The sequence below is a fragment of the Ambystoma mexicanum genome, chromosome 1q (genome assembly GCF_040938575.1).
Source record: "Ambystoma mexicanum isolate Mex_15411 chromosome 1q, UKY_AmexF1_1, whole genome shotgun sequence".
Lineage (NCBI taxonomy): Eukaryota > Metazoa > Chordata > Amphibia > Caudata > Ambystomatidae > Ambystoma > Ambystoma mexicanum.
The window spans coordinates 102,180,724-102,207,365 of record NC_090922.1 but is presented as its reverse complement, the minus strand read 5'-3'; the positions used below and the strand labels follow the sequence as shown (position 1 = coordinate 102,207,365).

General features: G+C 47.6%; 1 protein-coding gene across 5 annotated transcripts in view; it reads right to left on the bottom strand.

Annotated features, from left to right (window-relative positions):
* PIEZO1 (piezo type mechanosensitive ion channel component 1 (Er blood group)) overlaps positions 1–22,026 on the bottom strand; it is a 960,480-nt gene extending 938,454 nt beyond the window's left edge. For 3 of the 5 annotated variants that reach the window (XM_069635852.1, XM_069635881.1, XM_069635891.1), the window contains exons 1-2: positions 21,915–22,026; positions 20,106–20,502 (exon numbers count right to left, since the gene is read on the bottom strand). In XM_069635852.1, coding sequence (XP_069491953.1) covers positions 20,106–20,169 — 64 coding nt within the window. In that variant the 5' untranslated portion in view covers positions 20,170–20,502; positions 21,915–22,026. Of the gene's footprint in view, positions 1–20,105; positions 20,503–20,969; positions 21,286–21,655; positions 21,757–21,914 lie in introns of those variants that run through there. The other 2 variants (XM_069635871.1, XM_069635862.1) reach the window with 2 other exon arrangements.
* Positions 22,027–26,642: the final 4,616 nt, after the last annotated feature.

Below are 26,642 nucleotides of genomic sequence, written 5' to 3'. Positions count from 1 at the left end.
TAGTTCTACCCTTCATGGTTATTCCAGCGCTTAACCTCCACCCCCTCTGCCAATAACGCATTCCCCTTGACATTAATGGGTATTGTAATGAAGAGCCCATTTAGTAATTCAGAAGTTAAGGTCCCCGTTTTCTGTTTTTTCCACAAAAAGGGAGGTGACAATCCATCAGTCTCCCTTCTATTTATTTGTGTATATAAAACACACACACACACACACACACACACACACACACACACACACACTTTTCTTTAATTCTCCATGCTGTCATTCATGACCTGGAGGTCAAGGACTGTCCGTCTAAAAAGGCTCCCCATGCTCTCAGTCATGCCTGCCGCCGTCACCCAGCAGCACCTGACAAGGTAAGAGGGGACAGGGTGGGGAATACAGCAATTACTATATTCCGGAAAGCCCTACTGCCCCTCACCTTCATAACATAGCTTACCAAGGTCTGCTGGAAAATCACGAATTCGAAATTCCTGTAACGAAAAATAATCACGTACATGACCCCCCCGCTATTCCCCACCCTCTACCCCTCCCCCCGTCCCCGATCTTTGTGTCGCGCTTTCCTTTCTGGAAGCTGGGGACAACACACCCTCGCTCTCCTTGATCAACAATATGGTATTATGTTTTTTTTTCCCCCCAATACCGAATTCGGCATCTTTGGCTTTCCTTTATTTGTTTCTAAATGTTCTGCGGATATCGGGTCTGCTAGCTAGTAAGTGATAATCGCTGAAGTGCAGCAGTGAAAGGACTAAGTACCATTTCATTAACTCTTGGGTCCCCATCTTAGAATCTAGGTGTTTCTGCACTTGCTGGTGTGCCCCCCTTTTGGGCATTTCTCCCTCTGTCCAGGTGTCCCAGGTCTGGATGTTGCTGCACTTGCTGCTGTATCCCCAATTCGGGCTTTTCTCCCTCTATTCATGGTGTCTCGTATCTAGGTGTTACCCCCCTATCCCCCAGACAATCGTACCTCACTCCCGTCCCCCCAGGGGGTCCTCTCCCAAGGCTCAGGCTCTTAATCTAGGGAGACCACAGCTAGCGAGACCAGCAAATACGCGTGGGACCTAGGAAAACGGCATCGAACATGAACTCCATCCGAGTTTAGGCCACCCATCCATGCACCATAGAATGCAGCTATGGCTATGCAATTCTGGTTTAGCAGCTAGCATAGCCGACCACACAGAAACCACTGATGTACTGCAACACCTCTGCCATTAGTATAGAATGACAACCTACAAGAAATGTTGGTCTAGCTGGGCACACCGAGTCTCCGGCACAAGCACTCTATCCTAAACCACCAACAGCACCCGCCCACGTACCTGACCTCCTGGCTGCTTACTGGAGCCTAGCCAGCCCCCCCAAATCCTAACCTGGCATAAGGCACACACGCATCTTAAAATGAACTCTTAGAATCTCCCAATCCCAACCACAAAGCGCATTGAGGCCATACTAATGGGGAAAGGGTGCTATATAAATGACCAATACAATAGAATGCCTGTGTATGTAGAATGAGTCCCCATGCTTTCAGTCATGCCTTGGAGGCCAATGGCTACACATCTAGAATGGCTCCCTATGATCTCAGTGATTCCTTGGAGGTCAATAACTGTGCGTCTGGAATGGCTCCCCAGGCTGTCAGTCATGCCTTGAAGGCCAATGGCTGCACACCTAGAATGGCTCTCCAGGCTGTCAGTCATGCCTTGAAGGCCAATGGCTGCACACCTAGAATGGCTCCCTATGATCTCAGTGATGCCTTGGAGGTCAATAACTGTGCGTCTGGAATGGCTCCCCAGGCTGTCAGTCATGCCTTGAAGGCCAATGGCTGCACACCTAGAATGGCTCTCCATGCTGTCAGTCATGCCTTGAAGGCCAATGGCTGCACACCTAGAATGGCTCTCCATGCTGTCAGTCATGCCTTGAAGGCCAATGGCTGCACACCTAGAATGGCTCCCTATGATCTCAGTGATGCCTTGGAGGTCAATAACTGTGCCTCTAGATTGGCTCTTCATCCTGTCAGTCTTACTTCGGAGGCCAATGGCTGCACATCTAGAATCGCAGCACACGGAGGCAACGCGTCTAAACGGCCGACCTACGCCTCAAGTCAGCAGCATTCACAGAAGCAGCTGCGTCATTGAAGTCATGTGGATGAAACAGATGTATGTGTGGGAGCGTGGATTTGCGAAACAAACAAAAGAGCAAATGCCTGTAGTAATTGTGTAAATAAGTCTTCATTTCTTTGTCCAGTCTGTTTTTTGTAAGTGGCATGATGCCACTGGCATCGCATATGTATGGATAGTGAAAAAGAGAGCATGGCTCGAGATGCAGGAGCCCAGCGCGCTGGGATACCAATTACAGGCATCAAAGCGCTACTGAATGTTTATACTTTAATAACATACCACTTGAACGTTAATAGTGTCACAGAACAAAAAACAAATGTAGATAAAAAAATAAAAATATATTTTTTTAAAAAAAAGGGGGAACCAAAAGCAAAAACGGGGTTAAATACAGATGGAAATGTCAAAAAATGAAATGTCATAAGTTTATTTAAATCCAAGAAGAAATGTTTCGTACATGTTCATAAAATATGAGCAAGTTGAATTGATACTACACACAGAAGTGGGCAGGCATCTCCGCACTCATCCGTCCAATCACAGTAAACAGTACACCCGCGGGTGTTGCTAGGTCTGGAAAAGATCCGGGGCTAAGCTAATGTCGGAACTGCCGGGACTAGCTAGCCTTTTGGTTGTAGCCCCTGAGCTTTAATACGTGGCTACAACCAAAAGACCTGGGGCTAGAGCCCCCCCCAAAAAACCCCAGCAACGCCTCTGTACTACACAACCACGCCTCTGTACTAGACAACCAGCAATTGCACTGGGTTGCGCCTCTGCGCCTGCTCTATGCTCCCATTGAATGTTCCCACTAATCACTCCTGCAACAGGGTGGATCCATGCATTTCCCTTCCTACATCACTCACACGCCTCCCCCAAAACAAGTGCCCTCATGACCCCTGGTTGTTTAACCATAGATCTGCAGGAAAGCGTGCCCCCTTTCCCACGGTATTTATTAACACTTATAAGGATGGGCACGGGCTGAACAACAGCGGCACAGTGCTACCGCTTTCTGATTGGATAGAATGCTAGCAGGCCCAGCCAATCAGAGCACTAGAACCACTGCTGTGCTCTAAATGGCCAGGAATTACTTGCTTGCCAGTCAAACTGGGCCTCTGAACTCTTCACCACTCTGCTTGGGGTGAGTCTGGCAACATGCTGAGAATTATGTTCTGGTGGGTGGTGGGTGAAGAGGAATCTAGTGGTATCCTGCAAGCTTCCCGCCTTCAGATTTCTGTATTTTTGGGTCTTTTTCTTGGTTATTTGGTGTACTACAAGCCTACCTCGAGCATTGCATGCAGCCTTTTCTCCTACGTCCTCGTGCCTTTCCGACTATGAACATGCAATAAATAGCACCTATTTTGTGGTACAGGCCTTGCAACATCTGGATAGCCGTACCTTGGGCCGTCTCTCATCCACCACCTTCCATTGGAAATGTGCCCACCAGGCCTGGACACAAAACCCTGGGGGAGGCCTCAGGAAGGTTATTTACATCACATGGTGTGATGTCGTCACATTCCTCCCTTGTCACGTGTGAGGGAACACGGGGCAGCAGGAAGGGGAGGGACGGGATATGACGTAGGGTGGGGACTTCGGAGATCGTGTGTTAAAGAATAAAGACGTGTTGAATGAAGGCTCCGCGTCTGCGTGTTATTTCATGGTGTAACGTACTACAAATCAGGACACTGGCGACGAGGGAACTCACGCAGCGATCACACGAAAGCATACGGCGGGTGTGAGAAGATACGCTCCCCGCCAGCTGAAAATCTCCTGGAAGTCCGAGCGAGGTCTCGTAGGCGCCTGTGAAAGGCGACAGTTGTGGTCAGCGGGTGGAACGTGTCGGCTCCCCGCGATTGTCACACGCGGTACGCGAGTGGAGCACGTCGGCTCCTCGCGACGGGCCTTTTCAATGAAAAGGATTTAGCGTGCGAGTGGAGCACAGTTCGGCTCCTCGCACTGAAGCGTGTGAGTGGAGCGCGTCGGCTCCTCACAGCGCTTCCCGCCATAAAGAAAGGCGGCAACATCAGTGGGTGAAGCGCGGCGGCTCCCCGCGACGGCCCTTCAGGGGAAAGATTTGGTTCTGCGAGTGGAGCGCAGTTGGGCTCCTCGCACTGAAGCGTGTGAGTGGAGCGCGTCGGCTCCTCACAGCGTTTTCCCGCCAAAAGAAAAAGGCGGCATCATTCAGCGGGTGGAGCGCGTCGGCTCCCCGCAATTACACAGGTGAAGTGTGTGAGTGGAGCGCGTCGGCTCCTCACAGCATTTTCGCGCCAAAGAAAGTGGCACCGGTGGGTGGAGCGTGTCGGCTCCCCACAGCACATAAGGTACACAAACTACATATCTTTTCGTATAACACAGAGACTTTCTATCATCTTCAAGTCAAGACACGTGTCTAGTGTCATCCAAGCTTCCACACCAAACCAGTGCACAGTTGTATATCACCTGTCATGCTTGATGATTCATCTGAGGAATCACTAACTGTACAAGTAACCCCAGCCAGATCAACTCGCACAAGCATGACGGACGGCTTAATATCTCAGCTACCCCCCAATTTTGACCTGAGCGACTCCAGCACACTGGGACCAAGGTGGAAAAAGTGGGTGAGGGATTTTGAAGTGTGTCTCAAAGCGGTAGGGCCTTTGGAGGATGAAAGGAAACACAGTTTGCTCACCCATGCCATAGGATCAAATGTGAGAGATATTTTGGATGAAATTCCTGAAGATGACATAGACACCTACACCAAACTGAAAACAACCCTAACCAATTACTTCACGCCACACACAAATGTGGACTACGAGCGTCACATTTTTCACACCACTAAATAACTAAAAGGTGAAACAATGGATGCATTTGTGATGAGGTTAAGAATAAAGATGAAGCATTGCGATTTTAACAACTACTCGAATGAAGAAGCCCTTCGCTCACAGATTATTGTAGGATGTGAAAGCAGTGATTTCAGAAAAAGGCTTCTACAAAAGGCTCGAAATCTGGAAGAGATTCTACGCCTAGCTCGTTCCGAGGCTGCACTAACAGCACAGGTAGAAGGTCTTGATGGCATCACCATCATCCACGGGAAACATGAAAGTTTACACAAACTTGAGAGCAACACCAAAGGAAATACAGACCCATTCTGTTATCGGTGTGGACATGAATACCCTCATGAAGGCATCTGCCCTGCCATGGGTCAGATCTGTTCTGCCTGCGGAGGGGAAAATCATTACAAAGCTGTATGTTTCATCTATCGCAGCAAAATCAGAGGGAGTGGAAGGAACAGACGCTCATCACCAGAAAAAGAATTCAGGCGTATGAGTCCCAATCGCGAGTCACACTACCAGAATGACGCATCACGCCGCCGACAACGAGAGGAACTGTCAGATAGAAGACAATCAAAACCCACACATGAGTGGCGCGACAACAAACCTTCATCCTCCGGGCGGAGAAGACGCCCCCGGCGATATGTCAGGTGTCTGGTGGAACAATCACATTCTGACAGCATCTCCAGCACCTCCTCAGAGGACAAACCCAAGAAGGAATCAAATCCACGCAAAGGAGAACCAAGGATAAAAGGCTACCTATATGCACTGGGAAACCCTACGGCGAAAGAGAATAGCCCTACTCTCATCATCAATGTCAACCAAGTGGCTGCTGAATTTCTGGTCGACACGGGAGCCACTGTAAATGTAGTGAGTGAGGAAGTGTACAACAACATGCCAAATGCACCACGACTACAACCAGCGAGAGCACTCATTTTTCCATATGGCTCCAAGACGCCACTACCTTGTAAAGGCTTTTTCACGGCATCATGTCGATACAAAGATCACGTAAAGGAAATACCCATGCATGTCCTCGAAGCAGCCACGGATAGTGGATGCATTCTTAGCTACAAGTCCGCAGTCGACATGGGTCTAATTCATGTTTTGTACAGACTCATGATGCATAAGCACCTAGATCCCACTGCCAACATTGACAAGATTTTCCCTGCGTTATTCAGAGGACTTGGAAAATTGAAGGACAGACAAATTGAACTACACATAGACAGCAACATCCCTCCGGTAGCACAACACTACCGTGGTATTCCCATCAACATACAGAAGCAAGTAGAAAACGAATTATTGGAACTTTTGGAAGCGGACATAATCGAACCTGCTGAAGGCCCCACTCCTTGGGTATCCCCCATTGTACCAGTCCCGAAAAAAGACTCTGCTGACATTCGCATTTGCGTGGACATGAGAAGACCAAATGAAGCAATCTTAAGAGAACGTCATCAATCTCCCAGAATAACAGACATGGTGCATTTGCTCAACGGAGCCACAGTATTTTCAAAATTGGACCTCAATAAGGGGTACCATCAGTTGGAACTTCACAAAAGGTCCAGGTACATTACCACTTTTGCTACTCACCTGGGCCTCTACAGATACAAGCGGCTCAGTTTTGGAGTTTCTTCAGCAGCCGAAATATTTCAGTCTGAAATTCACAATATAATAAAGCACGTACCGAATTGTCTGAACTATAGTGATGACATCCTAGTGTTTGGACAGACCCAAGAACAGCACGACGACACCCTCATGCGCGTATGCATGGCGCTGGAAGAAGCACACCTCACCCTGAATAAGGACAAATGTGAATTCAGAAAACCAACCCTGCGATTTTTCGGTCACATCTTCTCCAAAAATGGGATGACTCCAGATCCCGAGAAAGTCAACGCACTCACAAACACAACACCACCGACATCTGTCACCGACTTGCGATCATTTCTTGGTCTGGCAAGCTATTGCACGAGATACATTAAGGATTTTGCATCCGTCAGTGCACCCTTGAGAGCCCTCACCAAACTGAACGTCGATTTCCGATGGACGGACGAATGCCAACGGGCGTTCCAAATCAGCAAGGATCGCATCGCTGATGCCAAAAACATGGCATACTTTGACCCACAGAAACACACGGAATTGATAGTGGATGCTAGTCCAGTCGGCCTAGGAGCCATTCTAACTCAACTAGATCACAAGGATGACCAGACCATACACATAGTGTCATATGCCAGTCGCAGCCTCTCAAAGACTGAACAAGCGTATTCACAAGCGGAGAAGGAAGGTTTGGCGGTCGTGTGGGCATGCGAACATTTTCATCTGTTCCTATATGGAAAACCTTTCACCATAGTCACCGACCACCAGGCACTACTATTCATCTACGGCAATGCTCAAGCCAAGATGCCTCCCAGAATAGCTCGATGGGCCTTAAGGCTACAGGACTATCAATTCAACATTATTCATCGACCCGGAAAGGAACAGAATCCAGCAGATTTTCTTTCACGCCATCCCAATCAAGACTGCCACTCCGATCCATCCATTGCAGATCAATACATTATGTATGTGGTCCAAGAATGCACACCACAAGGACTGGATATGGAACAAATAGCCAGAGAAACCAATCTGGACCCCGCAATACAGATCATTATGAGATGTCTTGAAACAGGACATTGGAAACAAGCAAAACAACTCAAGGAAAGTGCAGAAGAAGAAACCAAGCAAGACATCACCTGTTTACTCACGGTAAAGGAAGAACTTGCAGAAACAGAGGGACTTTTACTAAAGGGGACAAAACTGGTTATTCCTCGCTCACTAAGAAAAAGAGTCCTTGATCTTGCACATGAAGGACACCGAGGAATAATGTCCACAAAAAGGATGTTAAGACAAAGGGTATGGTTTCCTCAGATGGATACTCAAGTGGAAGAACTACTGAAAACATGTCCCACGTGCGTAGTTCTTAACCCCCAAACCAGACCAGAACCCCTCAAAATGACTGATTTGCCCAACGGAACCTGGGAAGAAATTGCCGTAGATCATTATGGTCCTCTGGAAGGGGGTGAATATGTCTTGGTGGTCATCGATGAATACTCGAGATTCCCAGACGCCCAAATTGTGTCATCAACAGCAGCACATCACACTATCCCCGCATTGGACAGGATGTTTGCCACATACGGAATTCCAAAGGTAGTAAAATCGGACAATGGACCACCATTCACTGGACAAGATTTTAAAACCTTTGCCGAATACATGGGCTTCCACCACAGGAAAGTAACACCGCTGTGGCCTCAAGCGAACGGCACAGTTGAACGGTTCATGGGAAGTATTAAAAGAACCACGCAAATAGCTTGTTTGACGGGAGAGCCGCTGGAAAAATTATTATGCAAATTAATGAGAGACTACAGAAACACCCCACACAGTACCACTGGCAAGTCACCATCAGAAGTCATGTTTGGCAGGAATGTGCGAACCAGACTACCGCACATAGAACTAGAGGAAGAACGGTACCAAGGAGACACTGAAATGAGACTACATGATGCGGCCCAGAAAATGAATATGAAAACCATGGCAGACAAGAGAAGGAGGGCCGAGGATAATAATTTGGAGCCAGGAGACATCGTCGTAGTGCGACAGCCCCAACACCGCAAAAACATGGCGTCGTTCAATGCAGAGCCCCTCACCATCACACAGAGGAAAGGCTCTCTCATCACAGCTGAGGGAGCAGCGCACACAATAACAAGAAACAGCTCTCATTTCAAAAAGATGCCCGGGATCATACCACTGATCGAACCGTGCATACCAATGGACACTCTGATGCGAGATGCACCCTACGAAGGAGACCAAGAAAATTCCGACACTGATGAGCTCCGCTGGACATCTCAGGAGTCGCGTGAAAGAAGTAACTGGAGGCCTCAGAGATCCCGACGTCGACCACCGCGTCTCATTGAGGAGATGCCCTGATAGTGAACTTAATGTTTAGTATCGGGGGGGTGTGATGTCGTCACATTCCTCCCTTGTCACGTGTGAGGGAACACGGGGCAGCAGGAAGGGGAGGGACGGGATATGACGTAGGGTGGGGACTTCGGAGATCGTGTGTTAAAGAATAAAGACGTGTTGAATGAAGGCTCCGCGTCTGCGTGTTATTTCATGGTGTAACGTACTACAAATCAGGACACATGTGATCCTGGAAAGGAGGATAATGCTCTGCAAACGATTGGACTAGAGCAGGGTTGTCTAGCTACCGGCCTCGAGGGGCGGATCCATGTTAGATTTTCAGGATACCACTCAATATTCATGAGACAAATTTACATAGTGATTTCAATATATGCTAATTTTGGCTCATGAATATTAATGTAGGATATCCTAAAAACCCGCCAGATTTCCGGCTATCGAGTTGGACAACCCTGAACTAGAGGTTTAAAGCACGTTATAGCTTTAATATTATTTACAAAATAAACACGACCATGAGAGATCTGAAGGGTGTGTTGTTCTGTTCACAGAACATTACCACTACGATAAAGGAAGAAGGTTCCCAGACACGGAGGATATAAATTGTCCCCAAGGGCCAAATTATTACGCAACGCTGGAGACCAAACTGACATGCAAAGAGAAGTCAGGCATTCTCTTGCTAGGCCCCTGCCTGCTGGAACACCATGCTTGTCGCAATCTCTACTGTCCAACGCCTCTGGAGTTCAAGAAGGTACTCAAGACAGTGCTCTTTATAGAACACCTTGGGTCACCTAACCTGCTTCCAGTATGGGATATCCAAGCTACAAGAACCTGTCACCTCCCATCCACGGACCACTGTTAACCCCAAACTACTTGTACAGTGCTCGGTTGCTTCCTAGCTCATTTCATGGTATATAAACCCAAATAAAACATTAAAGAGTTGTGGTTCCAAACCAGGCAGCGCAATGGCCACGCATGAAGATGGATGAATGTCAGATGAGACCGAGGTTCGCATTAAGGATTTCCTCAACAAGAAACACTGAACACATTGCAAAAGCTGTCCATGATTCTAAAATGCAAAGTACTGAGGGCTTTATAGTGAAACACCTGATTCAAATTATATGTACATGGAGCAATTTTATCCAAAAAAGGTACTGTAAATAGGAAATCACTAAGTGTGAAAAGAGATGACATATTGGCTAATGTGCTAAAAGAGAGGCCAGTGTGAAAGAGGCAATCGGGATGCAATACCAACGGCATGGAACATATGGTGGTCTGATCCAGATGACACACAACTCATCTTCAAGCTTTCATCTGACCCTCTCCTTACTTCTTCCATCACTCCTGATTTTCCATCTGCCATCCAGTCCTGGAGCACTTCCAATGATCTCTGCCTCAATGCCAGCAAGACTGAGATCCTTCATATTGGGACTCCTGCTCCCTCTTTCTTACCCCTCACTCTGGCCATCTTCTATGGGCTCTCCCCCTTCAGCTGAAGCCAGAAACCTTGGAGTCATCTTCGACTACTCTCTTTCTTTCCTCCCTCACATTCAGAACCTTGCCAAGAAGACCCACTTTCAACTCTACCTCCTCAAAGGAATCCTTCCTTTCCCTACTTCCTCCAGAAGCTCAATGTCTTAAGAGCTCCGATACTCTCTAGGCTAGACTACTGGAATGGCCTCGTCCTTAATCTACCATCTTCATCTCTACATCCCCTCAAGCTAATCCAAAATAGGGCTGCAAGACTTATCTTTGGCCTCAAGCCCAGGAACAGCATCTCTCCGGCCCTAAAACTCTGCACTGGCACCTGGTTGCTGCAAGGATCAAATTCAAATCCTTCTGCATCATCCATTAGGCTGTCTGGGACCGGGGACCACACTATCTACAACTCGCTCTCACTAAATACTCTCCCTCCAGATCTTTACGTTCCTCCAGCACCAAATCTGTGTTAAGTGCTTCACTAAACAGCGAACAAACTGGTGGCCGATCTCTTTCCTCAGCAGGCTCCCTCCTATGGATCAGCCTCCCCCTTCCTCTTGAGCCGAATCTCCTCAAATCTTTACTTTTCACTTCCTCCGTCCTCTGCTAACAGTTGCTGAGATTGGTGACCAGGCCCCTTATGTGTCCTCTGGGTGTCGGAAGCCAGGACCCAAATCGCCTTCAACCTCTGCTTGATCCCAGCACTTGCCTTGGCACCCACAGGCCTGTGCTTTATTGGCAGCTGACCACTCACATCGGCTCACTCCCTAGCACTTCCCTCTTGGTACACCTTGCACTTACCCCCCCTCCACTGCCTCTTGCCTCTCTCCCTCTGTCTGCACTTGCACATTCTGAATGCTCACAAGGCCTAGTAAGTCAGCCTCCATCTTTCATTGTTAAATTTCATTTTCATTCCCTTGTTCCCTCCCTGCGGGCTCTTTGAAACACAATTTACTTGATGTATAAGCGCCTTACAAATGCACAATAAACATATCTTTTTTTTTTTTTTTAACGGCAAGATGAACAGGAATCCAAAGTAAAAACCTTGCAAAGGGAGAGAGCGCACTTGAACGAAATGGATCTAATCGAAGGTCATGAGATTTATTCAATGGAGCAGGTCTCCCGTGAAGCCCTTAGAGCGGAGGGTAAAGTCAGTCACAGGTTAGCGACTGATCTTGCTCCAGAACAAGCAAGCATTGGCCAATGGGAGAGGGTGTAGGGGTGGAGAATAGGGCAATCTAGCCCTGCTCCCTGGAATCTTTAGCAGAGGTTGGAGGAACATGCATGCGCGATTACCATCCCACCATTAACTTCCAGACGGGGTACCAGGGTCAGGACAAGGTCATGAAGCCTGAACATAGGGGACATCACTTTCCAGTCATCGCCAATGGAATAGATCTCATGGTTTAGTGCCCACCGCTGACATGAGGCAAGCCAGTAAAAACCTGTCACTGTTGTCTCTGCCCTTTATAATTCGAGTACCATTGAACGGGCTGTAATAATGAACATTATGACAGTACACTATATGAAACCAGATATTACTATGATGTCAATCTTCAGTCCTTTAAGTGGAAGGATTCGAGCAGGAGTGGACTGGCCTATAGGGAACTCTGGAGATTTCCCGGTGGGCCTGTGCACCCTGGGCCTCTTTTCTGTGGTATTTCCAAATTTTCTCACAGGAAAAGCATTGGACTTGCTAAAAATGTGTCAAATGGACCACTTAGCAAATTATTTCCAGGGCCTCTTTTGGTCCCCAATAATTATTTCCAGGGCCTCTTTTTGTTCCCAGTCCACCCCTGGATTCGAGGGGTATCTCAATTAAGGGGCAGTGTTCTACCTGAAGGAGAGGATGCGTGAAATTGCTTGGCAGTGGGAGCCAAGCAGGAGAGATGGAGCACACGGCTATCTTTCCTTTTGGTGCGCCCCTCTCCTTTTGATTCTTATCTACAGGCTTTCGTCCTCCACCAGCAGGCTGCTTGCTGAGGTCACAGCCTCCGATTTAAAACTTAATTGAATTTTTGTATTTGTAAAGCGCCCATCCGACTTGGAAACAAGCAAAGAATTGCATCTGGGCACAGATTGAGTAACAAGGACAACCAGAAGGCCAGCATTATCAAACACATTTAATCAAAGAGATACGTTTTCAGCTTTTCCTAAATTCAATAAGGGAATCGATTTTGCGAAGGTCGCAAGCCAGGCCATTCCATGCTCGGGGCCCTGCACAGGAAAAGCGTCCATCACCCCAGGTCACAGATCTTGATGGAGGAACCACCAATAGGTGTCCTGACGATCGGAGACAGCGATCAGATTAGATTTTTGATACAAGATATCTCGAGGTAGTCCCATGGAGGCATTTAAAAGTCATACAAAGGGTCTTAAACAACACCCTTTGCTGTATTGGCAGCCAGTGGAGGTTCCTCCAGAAATGGGACATTTGTGAATGTCAGGTCAATGAAAAAAACAGCCTAATGGCTGCATTTTGAGCAACCTGCAGGCGCTGGATTTGACTTTTTGGGATTCCCATTAAAAGGGCATTGCAATAACGTAACCTGGAATTAACGGTCCCATGTAATAATGTTGCCACAAAAATCTCGCCATGCAAAAATATTGCCGAAAAATTGCCGTTTTTTGTGATGACATTATTGCATGGAACATGCGGGGGGGGACCCCCGCAACCCCCAAACTTTTTTTTTCTTTTTTTAAAATGTTTTTGCCCCTGTCCACATATGTATGGTCACCCAAATAATATCGCCACAACAATAGCGATATTATTACCTGATACCGAATTAACAAGTGCACCGACAATCAATGGACGGTCTGTGTAAAATCAGCAGTAGCAAAGGTTTTAGCAATTTAAGATGGTAATATAGGGATGTTACTATATCGTTTACCTGCAGATTACAGCTTAGGTTTGCCTGCCAGGTGCATCCAAGGTTCTTTACCTTAGTTGCAAATGGTGTGGCGACCTGAAAGAGTTCTGGGCAGGGCAGATGTTCCAAGGTTTTAGCCAATTTTGTCTTAGGTCCAAATAAAATGATCTCGGTTTTCTTTTAATTGGCGCTTGTTAGCCAACATCCAGCTCTTTATTTTGCTAGCACATGCTAACACTCTTTCAGTTGCTTCCATGGGTTCTTTTAACCGAACATAAATCTGTGTATCAACGGCGGAGGAATGGTAATGTAAGCCGAATTCCGAGATGGTGACCATAAAAGAGTGAATATGTTAAGTAACAATGGTTACAGGGAGGAGACCTGGGGCGCGCCACATTTAATTGGTAGGAAATTGGAGATAAATATCCCCAATTTAACTTGCTGGGTTAGATTATTCAAAAAGGATATGAACCATTGCAGTGACTCATTGGATATCTGAACCACTGCGGAAAGTCTTGAGATAAGAATCTCAAAATAGACTGTATCAAAGGCTCCTATTAAGGAGAAGGGCGCGCATCAAAAGCAATAATATTGTGCTCCATTTCGCCTTTTGTTTCTTCAGGAGAGGTGCCAATGCCCTCAGGCAGCCATTTAACTCCACGTAGCCAGCAGTTAAAGGGGGGTCTGCACCTCTGATTAAAAAACAAAAGGCGAGGCAGGGGGGTACTTTTATCATACTTGTGGTGCTACTGTCACTCCTTTTTTCTCATCAGACGCGCAGACCCCAGCTGGCAGCCCTTTAACCATGCAGCTCTGTGGAGTGAAAGGGCTGTCTGAGAGGGTTGGTGGGTTTAGGGCTAGTCGTGGGGAGCATAGAGCCCCAAAGCACTTTTTCGAGGCTGCCAGGGCACTGCCCTGGCTAGCCCCCACCCACTTAAAGCCCTGCCAATCTTGCATGTTTCAAGCGTTTGAAAATCTATACAATTTACAATAAATATGCTGGGTGCTAGAACATTGAAACATTTAGAATGGGGGGCATATTCGGATGTTTCTCTTGCTTCTAAAACATAGTTCCTACTATTGCCCCACTTGCACGCCTCAACTTAATCACCACGAACGACTGGAAGGTGGAATTGGCCCCGTTGGGATGTGTAACTTGCTGGTTGTGATAACATTTCTTCACTAGTGAGTAAGGACCGAAATGCATTGGACATCCTAAGAATGCCTATGTCTCCAGAATAAAAACGTATTTTTATGTAATACTATTTGACGATTGTGGAACGTTTTGTATCAAGAAATCAGAATATAAAACAGAACATTATGAAAACTACTTATATAGTGAAAATGTATAACTTACATGCCAACTATATGTGAAATGTTCACGTTAGGTCCTTCCAGACGCCTGGGTCATCCCAAGCCAGACACCATCCCTAAACATTTCTGCACTGTGAACCTGACGCTCTGAGATATCTTAGAGTCTATGCAGGCAAATTCAATATGTTAACTCGCCATAGATTTAGGCAAAAGAGGCTCGAAGCGCCATACATCCGAGTGGCAAAACAGGCTGTCAAGGACATCAGATTGTAGGCATTATATTGAATGTAAAAGAAAAAAGAAAAAAATCGTAATGCAGCAAAACTTTTTTTTTTTTTAAATACGCACAGTGAATGGGAATGTTAACAAAATACTCTCTGCAGAGACGAAAAAATTAAGGAAGGCGTTAAAACGTCAGCACCTCTTAATTGGAGAGCGGTTCAGCGATGTTGCAAGCCAGGCAGATGAAATGGCGCAATGCTGTCCAGATGCCACACATGCTTCGGCAATGCAGTCACGTATGAAGTATTCTGTATGCCGGTGGTTATGGATGAGGGAGAAGGCCTGCGCCCAGGTTAGTCACAGAATGCGCGAAGGCTGGCCAGTGCATGGAATGGCGAGTGCTAGCGGGGGGTCGCACTGTGCCACTCACTGCTGAGGTTCACTCTGGGGCATTATGCAGGAGTGCCGCTACCCGAAGCTGCTATCCATGGTTTGGTTCGTCTTGAGATGGTTGTGGCCTCCAAATCCAGTCTGCGACCAGACCATGTTTGGAAAAGAACCACAGTTTATGTACCAACTCCCACTTAAATTCCCCCCTATGTTGTGTGGATATCATGAAATCCTGGTGTGGACCTCACAGAGGACCGACTTTGAGATCACCATCTAGAATCCGAACTTATTGTGTGCATGGATCTGTACAGATCCGGGTCCTGAGAGTCAAGAGCTTATCGTTACGTGGCAATGGATAGTCCATACTCTATTGAAGCAAGAGATTGCATTTGTGACAAGTTTCAGAGAATCCCAATTGCTGCAGATCAAAAGTCTCTCCTCATCCAGTGGATTTCCTACAGCCCTTCACGGCCTACAGGCGGAGGTAGGAACATGGATTGCCTCTGGGTGGCAAACTGTCATGTGTATTGTGGAACATGGTGACTGCACCAGCACAGCATTGACACATTTGGAACATCGCAATGGTCTGTGACCGGGCTTGCCAAAAAATGCTGTCCATTGCATATAGTGCTTAAACATGGGCCAACATGCTGCGGGTTACAGTGGATAGCATCCCGTGGGGAGAGGAGGACAGGTCTTTGGAGGCGGGAATACACCCAGTTGTGTAATTACAGACGTAGCAGACCTCAGTGAAATGTTGCAATGGCAGCATTTTATTTTAGAACCAGAGATCTGAGACTGTGGCCAACACTAAGGGTCCCCTTACTCCATGCATGCTACCGCGCCTGTAGAGGACAGGTATGTCAGGGGTGTTGGGGGCAGACTGTGGAGCGAGGGCAACAATGACGATGCTTGGGTCAGGCCTCATGGACAGAGCGAGGGGTGCATTGTCTCCAGTAGGAGTTTGGAAGGCAGATGTATAGGGCATAGCGGCAATCTGCCAGAGAGCCTGGGGGATCTTCCATACCCCATGTGAGGAGCCCAAAGAACATGGGCAGACTGAGGACCACGAAGCCCGGGAGCAGGCCGCCAAGGATCCGAGGGAAAGCAAAGAACGAAGATGGCGATAGGAGGCTGGGACACATTACTAGGCAGGATTCATGGATAGACAACACAGGGATCTTTACAGGCATTTCGCAGTAGCTGGGGGTACAAGTATTGCGCAATGTCAGGATTCCGGCCCCCCAGGCCTGGAGTTAGATAACCCTGGCCTAGATAGAAGAATGTTGCCTTCAGTGTTTCACCTTCAACGAACACTGAAACCCACGGGCCTTGAGGCCACTCAGCTGATATTGGGAGCTATATCAAGTTCACCCGTTCATGCTTTACAGTTCGACGGCACGAATGCTTACCAACAGCACATATAATTAAATAGGTGGCACAGATTCCAACCCAATGCCCATCCAGGTTAGAACACGTGAGTGGACATTGCGTTACCTCTTGACGGCTAAGCAACCACACTCAACATGCTTGCAACAAACATCTGACTAATATTGATTTATTTATACTGCCCTTATTTCCCCGAAGAGAAAAACCGAACAGAAACTGTACCTGGGCACAGGTGTTAAATGAAGGAGAACCAGGGTAAAAAGGGCTGCATAGTGAGGGTTGAGTTTTAAGCATCTTCCGAAATAATGGAAGGGAGTCAAGGCTCCGAAGGTCAGAAGGAAGAGCGTTCCAAGCACGGAAGAACCTCCATCGCCTCTGTACACGGAGTGGGATGTGGGTACTACCAACAGGTTTTGGGCGGACGAGCGAAGAAGTCCTGGGTGATAGGGAGTAATTTTAGAGACCAAATACGTAGGGGCCAAACCGCGGAGACACTTAAAAACAAGACAGAGGGCCTTAAAAAGGATCCTTTGGTTGTACAGGAAGCCAGTGGAGCGATCTTACAGGGCTACTCGGGTTCATGAGAGTAGAGCACCAATGGTGGAGCCCACAAGGGAGAGGCCAAACAGAAGCTGGAGGCTGCAGGATCAGGAGAGGTAAAGAAAAACACCAGACACAATAGGCCGAACCGAAGCAAAGAGCCAACCAGGGAGACATAAAATAGTATGATATGGCATTTAGAACGCGCCTATACCCAAGTGTTTCAAGGCACGACGAGGTAAGAGAGGGAAGACAGACACAACAATCCTACTAGGCCAGGTGACATTGAGATTGCGCAAGTGCAGGGGAGGGGACAACATGCATGCTGGAAAACCAGGTAAGCGACATATGTTTGATGTCATTGGTACGTATTATGGGTCCTTCCAAAAAAAAAAAAAAAAGGCATTTTTTAGGGTTAAGAGTTAAAATAAAATGGACAACCTTCACCTTGGATGCTGAATAACCAACAGAATCTCCTTTTATAAGATTGGATGAACGACCCCTTTCCGCGTAAGGATTTGCGGCTTTTTCCATTCCCGTTTCCCCGTCCCTTCGTCACAAGGGAACCACCAACTCCGGGAATTGGTCTGAAGGTCAGACCAGGCCTCGCCAAAAATCACAACATTCAACATAGGGTTATGTTGAGGATTCCAAGGGAAGGCTCTACAACGTGGGGTTTTGTTGAGGATTCCAAGGCCCTATTGAGCTGTGTGATGCGGGTCTGTTGGCTCGACAGTGCGCCAAGCCCACCTGAGGCGGACGCCGCACTGCACCAAATAAGGCGATTCTTTGGTTTGTGGAAAAATCAAAAAGCTCAGACGATTAATGCGCATGAACTCAAAACATAGGCATCCTTTATGGAAATCAAGAATTTAAAATAGACCCATTCCTGGAAATTTAGAGTATACATAAGCTTGCCTTACAAAAAAGTTCCCGCTCTTTTCAGCAAGCATACTATCAATTTCTGGACACTATTTTATGGGCCCTAAAAAAAGGTAACGGAATACAGGTGATGAAAGGCATCTTTATCTAGTCGTGGCTCTTCTTAGCCATCTACACCTTGCGTGCTGCTATTCATATGTAGCATGGACGGAAACACCAAAACTACAAGTCCCAGCATGCAAAGTACAATTAGCATGGAGGCGACTGATAAAATGCGGCAAGTATGCAAGGGCCACACAGTCCCTGGAGGAAGCGAACGTGCACAGAGGTACGCAATGACCAATCAGACTGCGACCCAAGCTCTTGGCTTACTGTGCCACTGATCTCTGGAGAACATTCACGAATGGGACGCCGCCATCTTTTGTACTTGCTTTGGTGACAGTTTTAATAATTTGAAATCAGCTGAAAGCGAAGGGGAGGAATTACTGCAGCTAATATGTGGAAATGTCTAGTAAATTTGGCATGCGTCTTGACTGCCTCTCTGTTTTTTTATGGAAGAGAATGGACACAGGTGAGGTGCAGCCTTGTGTTCTGATCCCCCTCGCTCCCCCCACCTCCCCTCCCCTCCTCTGGCAATGTAGTCCCATCCCAATATAAACAATATAAACAAGCTATGGCCCAACAGTCACGAAATAAGCGTGGGAGGGGCCCTGGCTCATTCTACGCAGCGCTAGCTAGTGCTGCATTATAACAACAAACACATTATGAACAAACGGGGAGGCCGAGGCCCTCTCTCCTGGAGCAAGCGCGGGACGGCGAGGAGGAAAAAGGAAAACGCCGTACTAACTCAGTGGGCTTGCGCACATCTGCATGGAAGCTATGTGTTACAACCGACACCGCCTTATTTCATTATGGACAGACTACTGCCACCGACCCCAAGATGCCAAATGTCGACTGCGGGTATCCCACCCACCCCGGTCCTCGCCCTTTGCACCATTGTGCACCATCTCGCCTTGATATCATGCAAGTACCAGGAAGAACCCGGGCTGGGCACGCTGCGTACATATGGCATGGGACTGGCAGAAGCATCTGTATGCCATAGCTGCTGGCCACCAGCAAGACTCTTGCGGAACTCTGGATGCGCCCAGACCCCCGGAAGAGATATTTATTGCGTGCTATTAAAGTACAGCTATGATTATTATAATGAACGCTTGCACAGAGGGAGGAATTCTTGCAGCCCCGGGGGCTCTGCTCAGTCACCCGCCAGAGACCATGGACGTCAGGGCCCTGCGTGACCTGTGGCTGCGCTTCCGGTCGGCGCGAGGATCCCTGGCAGAGCCGATGAGGTTCCACCGGCAGGGGGCAGGTAATTGGGTCACTTATCAGCCGATTGCGTGCAAGTCTACGGGAGGCTGCAGGCACCCAGCGCCATACTCGAGCCTTCCCAGCCATGCGAACTCCCTCACGCCCTAGAACAGCAGCCGCAGCAGCAGACCGATATGCTTAATCCCACCCTAAACGCCCCCCACCCAATATCATTGCCAAGCACTTCATACAGCGCACAACACAAACTCAACTCTCTCTTAAACACGTGATTTCCTTGCCCACATCACGCAGGGTATGTTACGCCACCCGTGGAATGGTAAAGCCAATGAGGAACACGTTACACACATCATCTTCTACAGGAGCATTACCCGCTCAGCTATTTTTTGCAGATCAGACAACCGCCACTTTCTGTTTAGTGCGCACTGACACTTGCCACACGTCCTGATCAACTTTGGGTGATATGGGGAAGACGTAGTCAGCCTCACGGGGTTCGCACAGTTCGTCCCCTGGGCTGTCTTACTTGGGTGTACCCATCTAGACTTGAACCCACGGCCACCACACGACCCCACATCCATTCGTGTATTGTGTTGGTAAGGAAGCTGGCTTGGGTCATCCCGTGGGTGCGGGTTCAGCTTTGGATCAAAGAACGTAAGCCCCGCTTTACCACACGACTACAGGGTGCCACCTTCCCACTGGTCAAGCTTGCTCTCGTTGACAGCTATAGCGCTTAGAAACAATGTTGTGGGTGCTTTATATAATAATGAGGTCGGAGCGAGGGGCTTTCGGGCTAGTCGCCACTGGGGTGGTCGGAAAAGGAACATTGAAGACATAGGACTTACCTGCAAGAAGGGAGAGGGGCAACAGCAGCCAGTAGAGGACGCCACACAGCACCCGCAGCTCCATGGCGGGGGCTCCCCCCAAAGAGAGGCGACCCTAGACTCTGCCTTAACGCCCAGGCTGCGCCAGGCGACTCCGGACTGCAACCATCGCGTCCGGCTCCCAAAAATCCACAAGTTCCGGTACCAGGAAGGAAATGCGAGGCTCGGTTATTGGGGAGCAGTGGGGAGAGTCAGGAACATATAGAAGTTATGAAATAGGAAATGGGCGGCAGAAGGTGCCTGCGGGAGGCCGGCTTTTCCTGAAAAGTTCCAGTCGGAGCTGCGGCCGAGCTCTGCAGTCCAGGATCAGTGGAAAATGCGACTCATCTGGGGGAGGGGGCCGGGGTCACTTCCAGACCTGCAGAAAGTGAGAGCAGACAACACGTTAATGGATGGAGCGACCCACCCCTCCCAGCTGCCCCCCTATAGTCCCACCCCACCTGTCTCTCTGGCCTCGGAGAGTGTTCCTCCTCTGTTGGTCCCATACCAAGCTACGTGCCAGGCGTCTTCCTGCTGGCCGATCTCCTAGCTGGCTCCCCACTATATTACCCCACTGCCCCGAAACCGAATGCACAGCCTGCGAGTGACTCCCTGTAGTGTGTACCCCTTTGCGCCCCCCTCCCCCGTTCAGTTGCAGTAAACTCTCAAGCCCCCTGGAAGCCATGCACCACTCGGCTCTCTCAGGCATACTTCTCTTTGCATTCTGGGACTTGTAGTCTGCGTTTTCACAATGGGGAACGTGGAATTCTACGTTCCAGAATGCAAATGAAATAAACAGGGCCTGCAGATTGGAATGGATCGTGGTGTGCTGAACTAGCTACTCACGTATGGTGTGCTGTCTCCCAAGTGCACGGCGCATAAGCTTCCCCCCCTTAGCATAGACCTCCTTCTCCGTTATAGTCCCACCAAGCTGAAAGCGTCTCCTCGCAGCGCTATTCCTTCTTCTCTGGTCGTGCTCCTGCATGCCCCAAGTGTCTTTCTTATGCAATGCCCAGTCCCTCCCACAGACGAGGGTTGCGAGCGGGGTGGAGAGGGGTTCCACTTTCTGGATGCCCTTTTAGCTGCAGGACGGTACTTTGGAGGGCACACCCCTCACCGCGCATCAGACACCAAGTGTCTGTGGAGCACAGATCGCAACAAACACTGCCGTGCACCCCCTTGGGGGGTCCGCCTAACCGATCACACTGCATTGGGTACATATCTAATTTTTCTCACTGCAGAGAAGGGTGAAGATTGTTAGCAGCGAGAAACTGGCAGTGCAATCCCCGCGCCCCACACAAATTAAAACAAACCCCGCCCCCACATTACGCTGTGGCCATCAGCGCGTGCATTGCTGCACATGTGGCCAACATCTTTCACTCCTGCAGCGGGTCCGGCCACAGGCACAACAGTGCAGGTCAAATGGAAACCCTGCTGTGGGGTCCATGGGCACAAGTCCTACGGCATCTGGATGCCAACGCACCGCCCGCGTCCCTGCTTATCTGTGCCCCACGCCCGGAACACGAGCATACCTCCTCCTCGCTGTGCCATGCTCTCTCCTCCTCTCTACGCGGGTGTCTCACGCCTTGTGGTATGTTTCTCTTTCCAAAGGGGAGAGGGGGGGCACATGCCCTCGGCTCCTCTATCTCTAAGGGAAGCCACACACCACAAGAGTCTCGGGTGGGGGGGGGGGGGAGCTGCTCCTTGCTCTGGCAAAAGGACCCCTTCCCGGCTCCTTTTTAAAGGCGAATCCAGCGCCTTGAAGCCTTCCGTTGGGGTAACGCCACTCACCGAGTGCCCGTCTCCTCGGGGAGAGAAGCTGCCACCCTTGCCGACCTGCTGTGCACGCGCTCTCCAGAAGCAGCACGCGCTCACCAGGTCAGGCCAACTACGTCAAAGTTGCACTTTACAGAAAACATTCACCGGGCTTCAGCTTTCTGTGTGTGTGGGAGAGCAACAACTCGCTGCCTAAGCAGTAGCGCCACCTACGGGCATTCTCCGGTAGGGCACGGTAAGCGTCTGGGTCAGCAGCTTATAACTGCCAAGGTTGCATCGCCACACAACGGCCATACAAGGAACAGACGCCTTCCCCACCTTTACATTCTCAAGTATATGTAGTCGGCATTTGTTAACAATTACTTTCCTTTTGTGCAACATATCTTTTAGTTATGTTTGTGGTTTCTTAGAAACCTGGACCCTGAGGAAACTTGCCCACATACCCAACATTGTAAAATTGCTTCACCAGTTTAATATAATTTGGCGAAATGTGAAAGATGGCATTTGAGCTCCGGCTTCCTTGTGTCCCAGGTTGCAATTTGATGGCAGGCTCCATCTCATCCCATCCCATCTTTAGTTTTATACCAATGTAAAGAGCTAGAGAATGAATTAGTAGAGGCAAGTCAATGGGTCTAGCTTAGCTATAAGAGCCACACGTGTGCTGGCATGGCAAACGCCTTATATGCATTTCATAAATGGGTAATATTTATATATGGAGCAACACTATGGATTATATATTCATTTGAGTGAGATTTTCCTTGCAGGCAAATAATGAAAACCAGGCACTGTGATAAAAAAATGATTTATTCAAGTTCACATACGGTGGGGATTTAAACACTAGCTCCACAGTTTCCAATTTAGACAGCAGAGGAGAGTTTCTCTTCTCCTAGTCAATCTTCAATATTAGTACCAACAAAATGCAGTCTGAAAGTTATTATGCAAGGACTAAACCAGTACAATGATTCACTATCCTGGCTTGCATGCACCAATTCACAGGATAAAGCCACCTGACAAAATATAAAGGATGTCTTAATGAACCATATGTTCATAAAATATGCATTACTTCTTTGAAAAAAGAAAGGGATTGAGCCAGTCCCACCATCTCTGCAGTGACATGAAGTTTAGGCACATATCTCAATCTGCTGATCTACATTTCCAGGTTTTATCACTACTTCATTTACCCAATTTCCCTTCCCCATTACACTTCGGTGTCATTCCTTTGCACCACATCCTCGATGCCCCTTCACCCCTTCCTTACAATTAACTTTCAGGCTTCAATTCCTCTGTTGCACAATCCCTTAACTCAATTCCCTTCCCATACCTCGCCCACGCCCCTTCACTTGCCCACGTTGCTCAGTCGCCAATTCCTTGTCGTTCACCCCCTTGATTGCCCTGACTCACATGTAGACTCTAGAGCACCTTGATTTGCTAGTCAGTCTCTGACAAGCTTGACAGGAATTGTGGTCGTGGTTTTACTGGCAAATCTGGCTATGGGACCTGCACTTTTACAAAGCAGAGCAAAAGACACAGAGGGGACTTACCTTTTTTTTGCTCCCAAGATGCACTTTCTTTGAAAGTTGGCCGCATATTTTAGTTCAAGGGTGCACATGGAACTGCAAGAGTCAGCCTGTGGTATGGGGATGGAAAAGGAGTAAGAGCGATCTATCAAATGTATTTGTATTTTCAAGGAAGGTGCAGTGTGTGTCTGTGTGTTTATGGTCCGTATGGGTGACTGTGGTAATGTGTTTAAGTGTATTTGTGTCTGGGTAAATTATATGTGTCCATATATGTGGGTCTGTTGTTGATTTTAATGTGTGTCTTTTGTTGGTCAGGTAAGAGTGTTCTGGCCAAGACAAACCTATGAAAACCTTATGGGTGTCATTCAGAGTTTGGTGGTAATGGTAATGGACCCTTCCTTCCTTGGTTAGTGGGAATCATGATCAGCTGCTGAGGATTGCAACGGACCAATGGTGTATGGGCCGCAGTGGTATCAACATTATCATTGAAGTGTGAAAACAAGGAAATAATATGAGGCAGGGTAACCAAAAAGGAAACACACCAAACACAGGTTACAAAGGAACATAAAAAGCACTTTATTTTATACTGAATCCAGTTACAAAAGAACAGAACAAAATTCAGATAGCTATCGACCCTGAGTACAACACAGCAAACTCCGGCGTGGTTCGGTGTGCTCAGTGAGTGCAAATATTCTCTGAAACTGTCAGGCTTTTATACATTTCTCCAGCCTGTTGTCCAGCCTTTCTGCAGGTTAACCATTCCATAAATAAGTTACTGCTCTAGGGTCCCTTGCTAGGTCAAATCTAGTTCATTTTAGGTTTATACATTAACAAGAAGAAATGATAATAATGTATGCTCTAGGGCTAACATTACAATGCGGGACTTAATTTATACAATAGTTAAGCAGGTGTTCTCATTCAATTATAGATCAGTTTCGGTGATACAGGTAATCCATTGCACACAGGTCAGCAGAAGGACAAGGTCTCAGCTCATGACCCTAACAAGTGGCCTGCAGGCAAGTTATACATTAGCTGTACAGAGGTCATGACAATCGAGTTCTGTTCTGAATAACATAGGCTACCATTTTAGCTCACATGGTGACTTTATAGAGCAAGAAAACCTAAAATGGCGGCTTGACCCAAAATGACAGTTTACATGGTTTCTAAGATCAGGACCTTGCAATGCGAGTTTATTCACATGTAGTTTATAAGCAGCTTGTTAACAGCTTGGCGTAGGCCAATATACATATATTCATAGCAATAGGAGGCACAATATAATTTCTAGTTTGACAAACCCTCCTTTTGGCCTATGCCAAGTGCTAAACTACTTCTGATCTCCCTGCAAATAACTCCATGTGTCATTGTCCATACACCCTGAATAGCTGTCAGAAATATCTATCGCCATTAGATCTTTTACTAAGATCTCTTTCAGTACATACTCCTTAGAGGTTTTATCCGGGGCATACACTTTATGTCCTATTGTACCTATCGCCTGAGCGCAACATCCCCCTAGCATTGAACATATACTTGGTAGACATTGGATACAACAACAAAGAAATAGCAGAATTCCCAAAATAATCAGCAAGACTGAAAGCACTTTCCAACCCCAAGACCGCAAGAAGTCCCAGAACCAAGCGCTAAGATCCCAATTTCCCTCGGGAACATGCACTTCTGAACTAAGAATGTGCATATTCTGTATTGCCTTAAAAATAGTTGGGGAGGAATCCGGTACGAAAACACAGCAAGCGGACCCCACTAGTTTACATACTCCACCACGTTCAGCCAGAATGACATCTAATGCCATCCGGTTCTGAAGCGCTACCAATCTGATCGCTTTATGCTCTAAAGTCATATTATAGAGTATATCTGTGGTCCGGTTGATGGTTCTCTCCAGTACTCTCGCTAGTTTCCTGATATCCTCGGAATTCGCTATCTGCCCAAAGAATGGAAGGAATGATTTCGCTACATCTCCTAAAACCTGTGCTGGAGTGTCGCCATTCTCGTCCCGCCGCGGACGAGCCTTCGAAACCTCTACAGTACTTGCTATAAACACCCCAGGTAACAGGATTCCTAGATAACAAGTTCCCTGCCAATCCCTGGGCAACCATGGAAATGCTACATTACCGCAAACAAAATAGATATGTTCGCCTACATACAAAGGTCTGTCTTCCCCAGTCAAATTTGCAACGTTGGCACAACCTTTAAAATCTCCCATTGACCGGGTGCCATTCTTCTGTATGCAGAAAGAAACTGAATCAGGGCTATGGTTAACAGTATAAGAAGGAGGCACGGCATCCTTATTGCCTATCGGAGCCATTTTAAAGGAAATCAAAGATTGGAAAGGACGAGACAGTCTATCAGAAGGCCTAATAGAAGCAATATTGAGCTTACTCCTATTTGCGAAAAGCGAGCATCCCAGGGGAGTCAGAACACGTTTCTCAAAACTATTCAAATTAGTGCCATCAAAGTTCCCCAAGATGCTATCGTTTCATCGGCCAAAGAACAGTGCTCTAAGTGAAGCATAACAAGCAGTTGTCAAAGGTAAAGGGTGAATATACCAACCTAGCCCCTTATCCCCATGTTGCGGTAAATGCGAGCAGATCCAACAATTGGTTCTGTTAAAGATTGCATGGGTAGCATTCATAATTAGAAGTAGAGTGTTATTTTGATAATTCCGTCTATGCAAAAGATCTCTAGGTGACAAGGGATGTAGTTGCACAGAAGAAGTGGGAACAGCAGTTATATTTTCAACAGGTAGGAAATCATTCAAAGGGTACATTCTCTCCAAATAACAAAACCCACAACCAACAGTTACTAAAAGTCCCGTGATTATCACCAGTAGACAATAAAACATTTTCGGGGCCCCCATACATATCTGCTCATTGTCTCGCCTAGTCACATTTTTGTCCAAAAGTTCAGTACGAACGGTAGCGGATGCGGGCATTGTCATCTTCAATCGAGAAACACCAATTGTTCGTTTGCTGGCGACTCCGGTCGCACGTCTTCTTAATGTCTTTTCCCACAACCCTTAGCCAGCAGAACCCTTTATGCAATTGGGCCAAAAAAAAGGCAATCCCTCAAATTCTTTCAATTGTACAGCAAGAGCCGTATTGCAAACCTATCTCCTTGGGCGGAGATTATACTTCACAGTTTCCAATGCAAAAGAATCAGCAGACAGGATGTCGTCACTTCCCACAGGAGGTGGCGAGTGAACGGAAGTTGGATC